Source organism: Carassius carassius, chromosome 21 (genome assembly GCF_963082965.1).
Source record: "Carassius carassius chromosome 21, fCarCar2.1, whole genome shotgun sequence".
Classification (NCBI taxonomy): domain Eukaryota; kingdom Metazoa; phylum Chordata; class Actinopteri; order Cypriniformes; family Cyprinidae; genus Carassius; species Carassius carassius.
In genome coordinates this window covers 12,363,164-12,380,365 of record NC_081775.1, presented here as the reverse complement: position 1 = coordinate 12,380,365, position 17,202 = coordinate 12,363,164, and the positions used below count along the sequence as shown (strand labels likewise).

The following is a 17,202-nucleotide window of genomic DNA, read 5'->3' as shown; positions in this document are numbered from 1 at the left end:
CTTATCAGACATACACATTTATTTATATAATATTTATTTAATAATAACTATAAATCAATTCTATAATCTTGACATAAACAATGATTGTTAACAGAATCTTATAAATTAAAAAGAGCTCATTAAAAATACCCTCAAGGCCAGATAGATAAAATAGCACATTTATTAAAAAGAAACTGCATCAGTTTGCAGTTCCCACTTCAGAAGCCTTCTCTCCAGACGTGTGGGTGCTAACCGTTCCAATACTATTTCACCAGTTCTGAGGGACGAGGTTCAAGAGGGGACAGGTAGTTGAACACAACTAACATTAACAGAGAAACTACATCCCTCGTAACCCAGCAGTTTATGTGACATGGAGCAATACACAAGAGCTCTTTATGAAGGAGGACACAACGAAAGGCCTCCATGTGGTCTTTGGCTATTGTCCAAGAAGTTGTGCATTTGTAGAGGACTCACTAAACTGTTTTTCAGATGACAAAATAATGAAAACTAAATCATGCAATAAATCAACCTAAATGGTGGAAATAAAGATTCAAAGAGCACAAAATGATAATGCACATGAGGATGTATTCAAATTTAAGGCAACAAGGAATCAAAAGTACACATTGCATAAAAAAAAAAAAAATTCACACCAACAAACAAAATGTGTTTTTAAAACAACACCAGGACGTGCAATAAAAGACTCATCATAAAAAAAAAATAATAATTCAAAAGATCCTGAGGAAATAAAAAAACAACTACTTCTGGAAAATAAAGTCACAATTTTTGAATATTCAACCCATTTCCTTTTACTTAAATTACACAACATAAAAAAACCTACTGTAAATTAACTAAACTTAACACGATCCAAGCTCTTTCTGACAATCAGTCAGTGTGTCTTTATCCAGACCAGATACACAAACAATGCTATTTTAAGGCCACTCCTCCATTAGGCAAGATATTTAAAAACCCAGCCACCCCAATAGCAATAACAATTACACGAACAAAAAAGAACAATATTCTAAAGTGAAAAATAACTGTATGGCACAACAAACCAAGTACCTTATATACACATGCATCGTATAAAAGAAAACGACTTTGGCGACAATAAGCAATCAACTTTCTACAACTCTGATAAATGAAAAAGGTGCCTCAATGTTTTAATGATTGTTTTCTACTGGGGGTGGGGGGGGGGGGGGGGGGTGTCAAGGCAAAACCTCTCCAACTCCTACTGAGAAGGTGAAGGCCAAGATGAGTTTCTGAGTTCATGCAAGAGACGGGGTCAAACTGACATGCAGCACTCATCTCGCACATCAGACAGTGGCATGAATAATGTTTCAGCAGTGTGAGAGGTGGTCTCTTGATCACACACTAAATCACATTTAAAGGCAGGCTTGCTTGAACAAAACAGTGAAGCAAATAAAAAAAACAAATAAAGAGGAAAATAAATGAGATGCAGAGAAAAAACAAAATACCAAGACAAAAGTATACAGATACAGAACAGGCTAAGAAAAAAAGATTGATGAAGTGAAATGCAGATGTTCACTTAACTTATGCTAGTACAAAAGCTAAACGACAGCACTGAAATTTGCCAACTTGAGTACAAAATTCATGCTTCTGCATCCATACTTCATGGTGTATGGCAGGCATGTATCGGTCAAATCGTTTCCCAACCAGGCCCGTATGGTTAAACCTAGAGCAAATATGACAAAGAGCATCCCGACTGAGCAACTATCCTTCTCTACACTGTGTATTAGGTGCCTTTTGCAATGTAATTAAGACAACATATTTATAAGATGCTATCCCAGACACATCATGTACCAATGAGAGAGAAATTAAGGGGATTTAACACTTTAGTCCAACACAATCTAGTTTCTGGGACTCAAAAGCCAGTGTATTAAAGACCCTCTTTGTTATGAACTCATGTTCCCACCTAAAGGGAAAAAAAATGAAATTTTTAAAAATAAAGATGTTTTATTAAATACTGAACACATGTAGTTATTCAGAGACCATAAAGTCCCTGTAAATGGGAAAAAAATTATTTATATCTCCCTTGTGCAGTTAGAGATTTGAAGACATGGTTCTGAAAATATGCAACTGAAGAATGAGAAAGCACATCTCCAGACAATTTTGAATGTTTATGCTTTTTAAATCAAAGAAAGAATTGAAGCCGCAGGAAATGAATTATAGTAGTTTGTATGAGTGCGAGGGAAACAAAACGTGAGGTAAATAGAAACCAAGGTCTCAAATCACTTTATGATCTGCCACTGAGATTTAGATGCATTAACCAAATGATCAAAGAGAAAATTCATGTACCATTTCTGCCTCCCACTAGAGGCCAAAAAAACCCGGCAGATCAACACCACCGCTGATCAGAAATACACTCCTAGACAATATCTTTCCACGAGTTGGGACACGGGATCTAGGAGTGTCTCCAGCTCCATCTCCTGCTAGACCAGACAAACCAGGTTTGTAGAGTGGTTAGTCCTGCTGCATGTGTGTGTGCGCGAGTGCATTTAATCAGTACCTCTCAGGATCTCCTCAGAATAAAATTGGTATTAAATGTGTACGAACACAAGCACAATCACACACATGAAATTAACTCACGCTTGAAATCCTTGTGTTTTCCAGGTCACCCAGCAATATCTGAAACCTCCTTGTTTCTGCATGTCTCTCATCCGCCTTTTGCTCTCTCTCTCTCTCTCTCTGTTGTAATGTCAGTCTATATTCTGCCTGTCCCCACAGTTGTGCGTCCCTCGTTGCTCCCCTCCCCCCACCCCTTCAGAGCCTGATGTCCGTCATTTCTCCTCTCTCTCCCTCACTTGTTCCCCTCAGAGGCGGCAGAGGCAGAAGAGGGTTGGGATGAAGACCCCGAATGCCACTAGTATAGGGAACATCAGGCTGCTGTTATCAGTGGCGTATGGGTTGGGGGTGCGCGGCCCGGACCGAACCGGATTCTTGGGAGAGGTGGAGGTGCTCTTTTTTGCGCTTTCTCCCCCCTCCCCCTCCCCATCGTCCTCTTCCTCCTCCTCTTCCTCTCTCTTTTCCAGTCCAGGATGTGGCTGCAGTTTAGGCACATCTACAAACACACCAAAGGCTGTTACTTGGAGAAAGTGCAAAGAAATAATAAAAAAGCAGGATAAGACTTGATCGAGGATGCAACCCTATCAATTATAGGGGTCCCCCTCTTACCCTCAAGCGTGCCCTTCATCACATATAGTGCACATATCTTGGGGTTGTCATAGTAACCCTGTGGACACAAGAGATATATAGATTATAGTTTGCTGCTTACAGAGGATGAATGCATGCAAACACATGGGGAAAACATGCAAATTGATTCTAGTGTATTCTGTGCGGCGGTTGGCCTGCAGGGTATCTAACAGTGAATAAAAGACCGAGGTGTGCACAGGGTCAGTCCTGTGGCTCTATACCCCATTTGTTTCAGCTTCAAACCTCATAAATCATTTTGTTTTATGCAACACTGCAGAGTTAGAGGTCAAACTACGTATGCTGCATAATCTAATAAGAACTTGCTAAACAGTTCTGGCACAATTTGTCAAAGGAAAGCAGCAGTGTTGCTTTCGTCAACGAAAATTATGACTAAATATCGTCGTCAACGAACATTTATCACGTGACGAAAACGAGACGAGACGCAACGTAAATGCTGATCATGTGACGATAACTATAATTAAATGTATAATGCATTATCGTTGACGAATAAAAACGAGACTTAATGTGGTTTACAAAATAAAAACTATGCTATAATGTCTCTTCATTTTCGTTGACCAAAACGAGACGAAATGTTATAACCTTATTTCGTCTTAGTCGTAGTATTTTTGCAGTAATTTCTGTGTCCTGCTGTGTCTCCCTTTCGGGAGGCTGCATCAGGTTGCACTGCGGTGACGCTGGCGACGTCACTTCCTCAAGCCTCACTCGCGGCATTATTTAGATATTTAGACTGCGGTGAGTGTGATGGTTAGTGAATGTAAACGACAACATAATTATTAGTCTGACAGAGAGAAAGGGTCCGATGGCCGGCCAGCCGGGGTTCATCTTTGGAAGAAAAAGAAGAAAGGACATTTGGAAAAACTTTCATTACATAGAAGTGGAAAATAAAACGGAATGTGTTGTGAAAAAAGATCATGGGGAGAAATGCGGCCACAAAATCACAGGAAAAAACACCACAAACCTTAAGAGACATCTCAAGGCATTCCATAATGAAATTGAGGTAAGTCAAAAGACATTAACATAACGTTACTTTCTATATTAGAAAGCTCATGCCTAGCCAACTCATGAGGCTGTGGTTAATGTGTCTCATTTTAACGTTAGCTTTAGACGTTAGCCACTGGAGCTGAAAACGACTGAGACAAATGTGTGTGACTAGCGTGTGTGTGTGTATTTGTATATTTGTTTGTGAGTGTGTGTGTGTGTGTGTGTGTGTATGTGAGAGAGTGTAAAGTGGGTTCTTAGTTCCTACCTGACTGACTGACATCCCTTCTTGGCCAAATACTTTAGCTAGTTTTTTTTAATTCACATAGCAATCACTCTGAACTGAATTTGGCATCAACAACATGACTTTGAAAGTTTGAATACCATATTCTAGACCAAAATATACATTTAAACAAATCGTATAGGCATTAAAGGGATAGTTCACTTTAAAATGAAAATTCTGTCATCATATACTCACCCTCAAGTTGTTGCAAACCTGTATGAATTTCTTTCTTCTGCTGAACACAAAGAAAGATATTTTGAAGAATGTCAGTAACCAAATAGTATATTTTTTTTTCCTATTATGAAAGTCAATGGGTCCAGTCAACTGTTTGTGTTTGGTTACTGACATTCTTTAAAAAAATTCTTCCTTTGTGTTCAGCTGAAGAAAGAAATTCAGTACATGATGACATAATTTTCATTTTGAAGTGAACTATCCCTTTAACATGCCTGTCGAGACCGCTTAGATGACTTTTGTTTTGATTATGTAGACTTTTTTTTCTTTTATGGGCAGTCAAGTCACTCACTCAGTGGTTGATTTACTATAGTAAAAATCATAGCATGGATTTATGCTACTTAATATTTACAACCGTTTTCCAGAGGCTTCATCTGTCCTGACATTGTATCTGATCCTGTGCTAGATTCCAGAAATAGCACCAGTGAAGCAAGTCCCACCCAAGAAGATGGACAAGCCAACTAGTGCTCAGGATTTCTTTGCCACAAGGAGGTACAACGACAACTCCCCAGAGCAACGGACCAAAGAGGAGGGGATTGCACAGTGGATAGGCCGCACAGGACTCCCAGCAAGAATTGTTGAAGATGAGGAGTTCATCGCCATGATGGCAAAAATGGACAAAAAGTTCAAAGTGCCAAAAAGACATAAAATTTTAAACTTGATTGACAAAATGTACAAAGAGGAGAGAAAAAAGATCAAACAAAACTTGGCCACAGCACGCAGAATAACTACAGGGTTGGATATTTGGACTAAAAAGGGGCTTACAGCATCCTTCCTGGGAGTCAGTGCCTGTTACTTCAACCCTGAGGACAACAAGGCTGAACACAAACTCCTGAACCTGAAGGAGATGGTTCACCCTCACACCGCAGTTTCGATTAGTACACTTGTGGAGGAGTCAATGGAAGAATGGGGGATCCCCAGAGAGAAGGTCCTCACAACGATTACTGACAATGGCAGCAATATGGTGGCTTCGTTCCACACACATGCAGAAGTTGCCACAACTTCTGAAGAGGACTCAGAGGCAGAGCACGGCGATGACTATGAGCAACAGGAAGAGGACGATGACAGGTAACGTAAGTCTGTGTATAAAAATATGCTATTAATTCAGAATCAGAATCCGCTTTATTGGCCAGGTTTACAAGGAATTTGACTCCGGTTAGTCTTTGCTCTCAAAGTGCACAACACTTTACATATAAACAGTAAAAACACAAGGGGACAGTAAGAAACATAAATAATACTATATACAATATAATTAATTCAACATTTATGTAACTTGTTATTTATAAATCAAAAAATAATTCCATAGAAAGTTAAAAGATTAAAAATTATGCTATTAATTCATTCAGCATTTATGAAACTGGCCATAATTTCATTTCATATACATAGACTAAATATGTTCATAAGAAGTTAACTACTAAAACTATTTCATTTGGTTCAATAATGTAAGGGCTAAAATGGTTAAATATGTGCATTTGTTTTTTCATGTAGATACGACTACGGAGCCATAGAGAGGACCCCATGCGTGGTTCACACTTTACAGCTTGTAGTGAATATGGTCCAGAAGGAATCCCCAATCCAAAGGCTGTTGGATAAAGTGAGGCACTTGGTGAAGAAATTTAGGAAGTCATCTGTTGCCACAGAACGGCTGCTGCAGAAGTGTGCTCTAGTTCTGGTAAAAGACTGTCCCACCAGGTGGTCAAGTTGCTTTGCTATGATTTTGCGCTGTCTTGAAGTCAAGGAGCACCTCACAGCTGTGGCTGAGTCCATGGGCTGGGACAGCCTGCAGCCCAGTGAGTGGCAAAAGATCGGGATGCTGAGAGACCTTCTTCTGCCATTTGCGGAGCACACTAAGTCACTTGAAAGTGACACTCAGTCACTTTCCCTTGTTGTGCCAGCACTCCTCGATCTCAAAAACCACCTGTCGGAGTTCTCGCTTGCACATGGGAGAACCTACAAAGATGCAGCTACTCTGGCTCAGAAGATGCTGTCCAGCATGGATAGGCGCTTTAGTGTGTTTCTTGACATAACGGCTGACAACTTCTCACCACTTCCTGCAGCAGCATGCTTTGTGGACCCTTGTATAGCTGAAACCCTTCTGGAAAATGATGACAACGAAGTACAGAATCTTGTCAGAAAGGCAGAGGACTACATTGCTCATCTTGTGCCACAAAGAGTGCAAGTACGTGAAGAGCAGTGTACTGATGATGAGCAAGTCGCAAATGAGGGTACAGGGGCTCCAGAGTCAACCCCTGCAAAACGGTGTAGATTTAAATTCTTCAGTGCTAATCGTCCATCGAGGCCCAAGACAGCCAAGACAACAAACATTAGGCAGGAGATTTTAAAATATAAAGAAGGGCTGTCCGAGTCGCACAATACTGCTGCTACCAGTGCTGAGGTTGAGGAATCCGGTATTGAGTATTGGTTAACTCGGTATTGTTCCACTGCATTTCCAACACTGAAACCTCTGGCCTTGGACCTCCTGGCGATGCCAGCCTCTCAGGCATTTACAGAGAGGGTCTTCAGTGTAACTGGTTACCTCTCTTGTGGTCGCAGGAACAGGGCTAGGACCATTTTGGAAAGAAGCACTTTCCTCAAAGTAAACAAGCCTAAGTAGTAGTTAATGTCTGGCCTGAACAGACATGCAAGAAGCATGCATACTGTACACACGCACACACAAACAGTTTCTGTTGAGACTGCTGGTTATTTGTTTCTTGTTTGTTCTTTTCTGTTCTGTTCTTTTCTATGCAGCCAGTGCTTCCTATCCATCTCTAAGGTCCAAACCATTTGTAGTGTTACAGTAGATTTTCGTAGTGCAAAATCTGACTTCAGTTTACAATACAAGTAACAGACACACACATTTTTTAGTTTTTTTACATTTTTTTTTACACATTTGCACTTTAAACTTGAATGTATTCTTTTTTTCTGGCATTGTCATGTGATGCTATTTTATTTATTTTATTTAAATTTTATGTGTGTGTACTTGTAACATGTTTGTTGGTAAAATAAATATGTTGTAAATTCAAATCAGAGCGTCTGGAATGGATGTATTCTACCTTTTATGAGTCTAAAAGGTAACAATAATATAATAAGAAAACCTTGTTTGAAATGGGTTTGGCTAAAAGAAAATGTTGGTTTCGTCTATACTACTAGGTACTTACACTATATCGACTGGGTTAAATAGAATTGCATTACTAAAAAGAGGCTAAAATACAATTTTCATTGACTAAAACTTAACTAAAAATGTCATCAGTTTTCGTCAACTAAAACTAGACGAAAATAGTCATGGATAATTCTGACTAAAATAAGACTAAAATGCTCAGACTTTTAGTCGACTAAAACTAGACTAGACTAAAAAGAGTATGAACGTGACTAAAACTAATAAAAACTAAAATGACAGCTTGACACAAAGACTAGACTAACACTAAAATTAAAACAGGCCGCCAAAAACAACACTAGAAAGCAGGTGCAAAAGCATCAGAATGATTCATTTTAAGAATGAGATGTTTTATGACTGACAGACAAGCTAATGCGTGTTGCATCCTCATATCCATTAATGTCATCTTCCCTCTGGATTGCCGTCATGCTCAATGTGCACGGTTCCTCTGAGACTAATCGCTGACAGAAACCCCACAAGCCAAACATGTTTGCTGTTTACATAAGGAAAAGGAGCAGCTCTGAAATAATCAATTAAATTGCACTGAAATAAAAAAAAAAACAGAAAAAAAAAAACGCTCCAAGGGACCACAATTATTTTTGACAGAATTCATCTTCTTGGAAACACTAAGCTTCAGTGTCTGTAACTACATATCTACATCCCAGTGTTCAATTAATGTTAGCAAAAAAAAGAAAATAAATATGGCTTATTAAATTGACTGATGTCTGGTTCTTCAATAAAAGACGACTGTATAGCTAATATATTATTGTCAGGTATGTCCGCTTTAAAGGATTTTACCGTAATGAAGTGGAAAACTGTATTCTGTTCATCAGAAAAATATTTTGATGGGCTGGCCAATCTGAGTTTCCATTCAAAACTATTTAAAATTAATATTTTTATTCAGCAAGGATGCATTAAACTGATCAAAAGTGACAATGTGACAAAAGACTGCTTTTTCAAAGATATTCTCCTCTTTTAAGCTTTTATTTATAAAAGAAACCTGAAAAAAAAAATTATCAAGGTTTCCACAATCATTTTAAGCAGCATCACTGATTTCAAAATTGATAATACATTTCTGGAGAAAGTTTCTGGAACATATTAACATATTAGAATGATTTCTGAAGGATACTGTGATACACTAAAGAAAGGAGTAATGATTATGAAATTTCAGCTTTGAATCACAGTAATAAATTAAAATTTCTAATACAAATAAAATAGAAAAGAGTAACATTAAATTTAAATAAATCATTATAATACTACTGTTCTTGCTGTATTTTTGGTCAAATAAATAAATGCAGCCTTGGCAAGCATTAAAAATCTTACACACTATAAACTTTTAAATGATAGTGTAAAATATGCTGAAAATGCTGATTCTTGAGTACTGTTTAGGTATAAGGCAATAGAGTAACACTTACCTTAACAAACTCTACTGTGAGTTTCCCATTAAAAGTGGAAACTTCCCCATGCACACTTAGTTTTCCTCTTTTAATTGAGAATGGCACTATTTCATCATGAGCCGTGCTGTGACCCACTCGGTCAAAGATATCCAGATCCTTCACCACAATGTGGCCATTGAGACGCACATCAAAAACCTGAGAAAAGAAAAGAAAGCAGAAGAGAGAAAGAGATGATGTCGTGAGGGAAACTATGAAATAGAGACCCTGGAGTATCATGAATTATTAAACATTACCATGTTCAAATATCGACTTCTAAGAGTGACCGTGTGCACTGCAGCTATGAGCAAAATTCACACCTTTTGTTGAGACTGGGCAAAGTAGACCTCAGCATATTTCATGACCAGTATGTAGTCCCCCTCTTCTCTTATGGGGATTTCATAACCGAAGGTATCCTCATTGTATCGCTCTGTCTGGTAAAGAATCTGGTCCTCCGGGCTGGAGCGCAGGATCGGCAGACGGACACCGTAGTCTGATGCTGGAGGTGGTAAAAAAAGTGCCAAAAGGTGAGTTTAAAGTGTATATAGTAAGCGTACATGCCATTTTGTGTTTCATAACATGCAAAAGAATGTTCAAACCAGAGCAATATTAATCTATTTATAGCCAATGTAGAGCTGAGTGGAAAATTAAGCATCACACTTATAATACTGACACTGATGCAATAATGTGAAATCTGACAAAACACACGGTGCTTTATGTCTTTACAGAGCTTTAAAAAGCACTATACAGGCCCTGACATGTGCATGCTGCATTTCTCATCTTACACAGGAAGTGACAGTCATCACATTTCAAGTGACACAGACTTCCTGATATGATCGACAGCTCTAATAACAAACGGCTAATGAGACGGATGAGCTGACAACCAGTCCTTTTCTTCACAATATAGCATGATTAACATTCTTAATACAATATAAAATCAGACTGTAATAAAACAACTACAGTTCCATCAAAGTACCACTGAGGTTTCTTCATTCTTAAAGGGATAAGTCATAGATAAATGACAATTCTGTCATTACGCTGCCCTCAAATTTTAAAAACAATATGATTTTCTTTTTATCAGAGGAACACAAAAGAGGCCTCGGTCACCATTCACTTTCACCTTTTTCCATCTAATGAAAATAAATGTGTTATGCTTAATCTTAACATCTGTTTTTGTGTTCCATGGAAGAAAGAAAACCATATGGGTTTGAAAAAAGGAGCACACTTTAGCATACTTGTAAAGAGAACTTCTTGCATAAATAACACACTTTCAAAGAATATACTTAAGTGTGAACACAATTTAATGTTTTTGGACACTTCATTTCATGTTATTTACAATTAAATAAATCTATTTTAGTTGAAATTTATATCGAATGTAATTAGTTGAACTATAGTGCGCTTTTTTGGGCTAGTTAAGTAGAACTTAAGCACAACTTTTTATGCAATTTCATGATTACCTCTAATGTCTTTGAATTATGATTAAAGGGAATGCACAGACAAGCATATATGGTAACTAAAATATACTTAATTTCATTTCTACTGAAACTTGCATGTATCAGTGTCATTAGTGTGTGCATGTACATTTAAATATATTTGTAATTACAAATTTTTGACGATGCATTTTTAACTTTAAAAGGTAATACAAATAGCGTTTTTTTTCCTTTTTTTTTTTGTAAGTAAAACAATTAAAAACAATCTGAGCACACTTAAGTGGCCTTTTAAAATATACTTTTAAGATATGAAGAACAGTGCAAGTGCACATTTAATACAAATAGCCACACATTTTTCACAAAAGAATTGCGACTATTTTCATTTTTGGTTGAATTACCACTCTTAAGATGGTAAATGCACATCACTACCATTCAAGTTTGTACAGTACTGATTTGAAATTAATACAATCATAAATCAATACAAAGGCCCTTTTAAAAGAAAAACAAAACAATGCTGCTGCTAAAAAAGTTATTCCATCTTTACACAGGACATGGACAATTGTTCATTAATTCACCACCAACACGAACAGTTTCCACCCCTTCTGGTGGAGACCACTAGGAAGGAAAAATAACCCCCTCTTCTGCAATCCGTCACATCCTCTAGTACTCACCTTTCCCCAATTTTCCTTCGAGTGGATCTTTTTTATAATGAATGCCATGTACGTCTGTGTGTGCCTCCCCGCCGGAGTTTACAGCCCAGATGACCCGCTCGGCCAGACTCGGGGCCCCGGTCTCAGCCCGACCCTCTTCCACCAACAGCCACAGAGCTGCCAACACGAGCCGGGCAACACAGTGCAATGACACCCTCCTCATGGCCTGCAACAGTCCAAGAGGAAAAGTGAAAGAGAAAAGAAAGGGGAAGGGGAAAAATGGTATGTAAGGAAGTCATTCGACACCGAGGAGAGCTTTACACCCTGCCCTTAACCTGGGGTTTACAACAACATTAACACCGTGTTAAATGCAGGGTGAAAGACCATTTTAACCCTGGGTTAAATTTTAACAGAGTCAGCATCACTTTTAACCCTGGCTTAGCCTGGTCAAACAACAATGTGCTAGAAAGTGACAACACGTTGTTTAGCAACAAACAACCAATCACAAACTGCCTTGCAGCTCGCCTCATTAAATATTCATACAGCCTGTACTTTTGTAGAAACTTTCACGCGCTGTTTAGCTTCCGAAATTTGAAATAATGACAGACGGACTGATATACTACATCTGTTTTAATGTCTAGCTTTTTTGACGTGATGAAACTGACACAGAAACAGACTTTTTTTTTTTAATAATGCGAACCGTACTCGTCCAATCTGTGTTACTGAAGTCATGCATATGCAAATAAGAAGGTTAACCCAGGATATAAAAATGTAGAGTGTGAAGTCTGGATAAATTACCCAGGATTAATACCAAACCTAAGGTGAAGAAAAGTGTGACAATTTGAAAATGGTTCTAGGGTGTAGAATGGCCTTCTGAGTTAAAAAAATGTCATGTGTGAAGATCCCAAATCAATATAAGTCAACATTTTGTGTCACTCTTACTGTGCAGTCTGCGGGATACTCTCAGTAGAGGACGCCGGCTCCGTTCAGATGCTCGAGGTGCAGGTTGCCGCTGAACCGTCCAGATCGCCGCACATTTACCTGTCTGATAGTCGAGTTTAGCTCTGGCTGGCTAACTGACTTCCCTCTCGCTCTGTCATCAGTGTGGCAGCTGTAGTCTGCAGGGATATTCCCTTACATCTGCACCCGTGTGCGGCGATTGCTCGCTCTCGTTTAACACGGATGATCACAGCGTGGTTATTCTGCGCTTGTACGGATGTTCTGCACTTTTTTTTCGCCTAAAATCAAAGCAGTTTGTAAACGGGAGGGCCGCGTCAGGACTGTGGGCATGTGTGCAGTCAGCAGCGCAGGTTGAAGAGATGGAACAGTAAGGGGAGACAGACTAACATGATTGTCAGGTTCCGGGGGTGGCGGGTCTTTGCGAAATGTAGCCAATCACGTAAAGCCTAATAACAGGTTCCGCTCGATGATTTGCTTATGAAAGAAATCGATTTGTCAATGTCGACTAGCTCTGACCAATCACGATCGGTGGAAGTGTCAAGAAGCAGCGAATCAAGTGTATCAACTTTCTCTCACTTCCTTGCATAAATTAGCTGGGTTCAGTTCATTGGTAACTTGGTGCATATAGCGAAAGGTGGGCGGGTTTAGGCGGATTTATTTTAAATAATGGCCAACGTAAAGAAAGAGAAAAATAATGTTATCTTTTACTCATCTTTTATTATTTTCTTATATAATGATAACTCATGGTATAATAATATAAAATATAAAGTTTATCTTTCTAAGTCTTTCTTAGTTTATTTTTCATGTAACTATGTACTACACACTGTATGTAAAAAATAACTTTATTTTTATTTATAAATAAATACATTATTTTAAATACATTCATATCCAAGAAGTTCATTGTATGTCTTGCGGAATGTATGTTTTATTTAAGTTTATTTAATTTAATTAGGCAAATGCAATTATTAATTTCATTATAAATGACATTTCTTCAAAAACGCAAAATATGCTTTTTTAAGTGATATATCAAGTTATCTTATTTTTGGCATATTTTTTTAGACTAATTAGCCCCTGATATGGCAACCCTACTCATTTTTGTGATTAATATTAATTATGGCTCAAAAAAAAAAACATCTCGGTTATGTATGTAACCTTGGTTCCCTGAATAGGGAACGAGATGCTGCGGTGACGTCACCACGTATGGGAACACCTTCGGTGTGACGAATGTCTGAAGCCCTATACCATCCCACCAATCCTATTGGCCAAATAGCGCGTGGCACCGCCCATGCATGCGTACACATATATATACCTGGTGCCGCGCGCCATTTACCTCAGATTTCATGAATGAAGAAGAAGAAGAAGAAGCTATCAAGGTATGGCACGGCCAGAACCGCAGCATCTCGTTCCCTATTCAGGGAACCAAGGTTACATACGTAACCGAGATGTTCCCTTTCATAGGTCACTTCGGTGCTGCGGTGACGTCACCACGTATGGGAACGCTATACCATAACGCCTGACGTACCTGATAGCTTGGATCCAAGGAAGCATCTGCTCAAGCGGAGAGAACCCGGGAGCCAGGGGCCGTCCTCACAGCCAGACTGTAAGACCTGATAAAAGTGCTCGGTGAGGACCAGCCTGCCGCAGTACAATTATCATCCATAGAGGATCCACTAAGAAAGGCTTGAGAAGAAGCCACTGCTCTCGTGGAATGACCTTTTACTCCTAAGGGCGAAGTGAGCCCGCGCGCCTCATAGGCCAAGGATATAGCCTCCACCAGCCAATGGGACATGCGCTGTTTCGTAACTGCATGGCCTTTATTCTTATGTCCAAAACAGACAAACAGCTGGTCAGACTCACGCCATGGGGCAGTACGATCCACATAAGTCTTTAACGCTCTCACAGGGCAAAGACTTAGATCCCCAGACTCCGCCACAGCAGGGGAAAAAGCCTCCAGGACCACCTGCTGAAAATGAAAGGGATTGGACGCGACCTTAGGAACATAATTAGGCCTCGGTCGCAACAACACTTTCACAGAGCCCGGTGCAAACTCCATGCACGAAGGTGAGACAGAGAGAGCCTGTAAATCCCCAACTCTCTTGAGGGAGGATAAAGCCATGAGAAGAGGTGTCTTCAGAGTCAGGATCTTATACGATACAGTTTCCAGGGGCACAAATGGATGCCCTGACAAACCCAGTAACACAATGGATAAATCCCATGAAGGATCTCGCACAGGGCGGAAAGGTCTCAACCGTCGCGCACCCTGTATGAAGCGAGAAACCAGTGGATGACGACCCACTGAGACACCACCTATATACTCATGGTAAGCTGAGATAGCTGCCACATAAACCTTCAGGGTGGCTGGTGTCATTCCATCCGAAAAACGGTCCTGAAGAAACTCCAGTACTGAAGCCACAGGGCAGTAAACTGGATCCATATTATGAGTTTCGCACCATGTCGTAAACAGTCTCCACTTGAAAGCATATAAGCGTCTCGTAGAAACTGCTCTAGAATTTAGTATAGTCTCGGTGGTTTCAGCAGAAAGACCGGGACATATCAACTCACTCCGCTCAGAGGCCACGCCCACAGATTCCACAGATCTGGCCTCGGATGCCAGATCCGTCCCTGTGCTTGCGATAATAAATCCCGTCTGAGGGGAATCTCCCACGGAGAGCCAAACCAAGGCTGTGTGTGCCATCGCGGAGCCACCAGCAGCAGCTGTCCCACTCTGTCCCGCCGTATTCTGCATAATACTGCTGGAATCAGACGAATCGGGAGAGAAACGCATACAAACTGGTCCTGGGCCAGCTGTGAGCTAGCGCATCCAGACCCAGGGGTGATGGAGGGCATAGGGAGAACCATAGCGGGCAATGCGTAGTCGTGCTCGACGCGAATAAATCCACTTTCGCTTCCCCGAAAATCCGCCATAGGTGATTCACCGTTTGGGGGTGTAACCTCCATTCCCCCTGCTCCAGAGCCTGCCTGGATAGTAAATCCGCTCCAAAGTTCAGTCATCCGGGGATGTAAACAGCCCGGATCGACAGAAATCTGTCGTGAGACCAAAGAAGAATACGTCTCGCCAGCCTGCACAGGGGGCGAGAACGCAATCCTCCCTGATGGTTCAGGTAAGACACGACCGCAGTGTTGTCCGTTCTGAGAAGCACATAACGGCCGATCAGTAGACTCGAAAAATACTGGAGAGCCAGAAAGACCGCCAGTAATTCCAATTTGTTTATGTGCCAGCTGCGTTGTGCCGCTGTCCACACTCCGTGGGCTGGGCGCCCATGACAAACAGCTCCCCAACCGGTCAAAGACGCATCTGTCGTGACAGTCTCTCGGGAAGCACAAATTCCCAGCCGAACCCCGGTGAGGAGAAATTCGGCTGACATCCATCGTTTAAACGACATCACACACCTCCGTGTCACCGAGATCGTTCGATGCGGAAGACAACGGGGTGAAATATTCCGTCGTTTCGTCCACCACTGAAACGGGCGCATGTGAAGCAAACCCAGATGAATTACGGGAAGCGCCGCCGCCATTAGACCTAACAGTCTGAGGCACAGTCTCACTGTCACTGTGTGGCCCGCTCTGAAGTGCTGAACGCATGACGCAATCGACTGAGCCCGCGGGAGAGAAAGCTTTGCTGTCATCGCGTGAGAGTCCAATTCTATTCCCAGAAAAGTAATCCGTTGAGAGGGGACTAACACACTTTTCTGGAAATTCGTGCGTAAGCCCAGGCTGTGTAAATGATTCAGCACAAGATCCCGATGAGAGTGTGCTTGAGTCTTGCGCTAACACCAGCCAATTGTCCAGATAGTTCAACACACGGACGCCCCGGAGCCGCAACGGGGCCAGAGCTGCGTCCATGCATTTTGAGAACGTACGGGGAGCTAGCGCTAAGCCAAAGGGAAGAACGCGGTACTGATACGCTTTGCCCTCTAAAGCGAATCTGAGGAACTTCCGGTGTCTCTTGATGATCTGAATATGAAAATATGCATCCTTCAGATCGATCGTGACAAACCAGTCGTTTGGTTGAATCTGAGACAAAATAGACTTTACCGTCAACATCTTGAATTTGCTCGACCTGAGTGCAAGATTCAGACAGCGTAAATCCAGAATGGGTCGTAATCCGCCGTCTTTTTTTGTTACCACAAAATAACGCCTGTAGAACCCTGACTCCATCTGAGAGGGGTGTACTTCTTCTATAGCCCCTTTGCTCAGTAGAGCTGACATCTCCTGTCTCAGCACCGCTATATCCATCGGTTTCACCACCGTGGAGAGAATTCCGCGGAAAGGGGGTGGGCCTTTCCGAAACTGAATGGTGTATCCGTGACAAACTGTGCATAACACCCATTGAGAAATGCCGGGCAAGCGTTCCCACGCGGCCCGAAACAATATTAGCGGTCTCAGAATGTCCGTTTCCTGCAATGCTGTCGCACACATAGAGATGTCCGGGCACGAAAAACTCATGGTGTTCTGAATCCTGAAACGTGTCCACGGCAGGAATTAGGCCAACAGATTAAGCATCGGGCTCTGCCGCTAGCGAAATAGCGGCGGCTGTACGAGCCGTCATGACGGGCCGTTCGAGAAAGACCCTTTGAAGCGCCCCTCGAGCTCTGAAAACTGGATCGTGCAGAGTGTCTGAGGGAGCGTTTGGTGTTACAGTTCGCTCCAATGCTGTTCGAGGCGCTGATTGCGGCGAAACAGTCAGGGTTTGAGCGTGGGGACTGCAATGAGAGTGTTGGATGCGCGAAAGCGGTCCAACAGCACTCTCTAGCGGAGGGCACAGTCCCTGGCAGGCAGCAAAAAAATCACGAGCTGCTGTTCGGTGCCCGAGAACGAGAGGCATTGGCCGTCGAACTCAGGTTCAACCTTTTTG

At 41.2% G+C, this 17,202-nt stretch overlaps 1 protein-coding gene across 1 annotated transcript; it reads right to left on the bottom strand.

The window, feature by feature from the left end:
* Nucleotides 1-142: 142 nt before the first annotated feature.
* LOC132097556 (malectin-like) lies at nucleotides 143-12,741 on the bottom strand. The gene is made up of 6 exons (XM_059503346.1): nucleotides 12,309-12,741; nucleotides 11,388-11,592; nucleotides 9,607-9,785; nucleotides 9,269-9,445; nucleotides 3,169-3,226; nucleotides 143-3,055 (listed from the first exon to the last, which is right to left on the bottom strand). Exons 2-6 carry the CDS (start codon nucleotides 11,587-11,589, stop codon nucleotides 2,808-2,810), a joined length of 864 nt encoding a protein of 287 aa, XP_059359329.1. The 5' UTR covers nucleotides 11,590-11,592; nucleotides 12,309-12,741; the 3' UTR covers nucleotides 143-2,807.
* Between the last annotated feature and the right edge of the window lie 4,461 nt (nucleotides 12,742-17,202).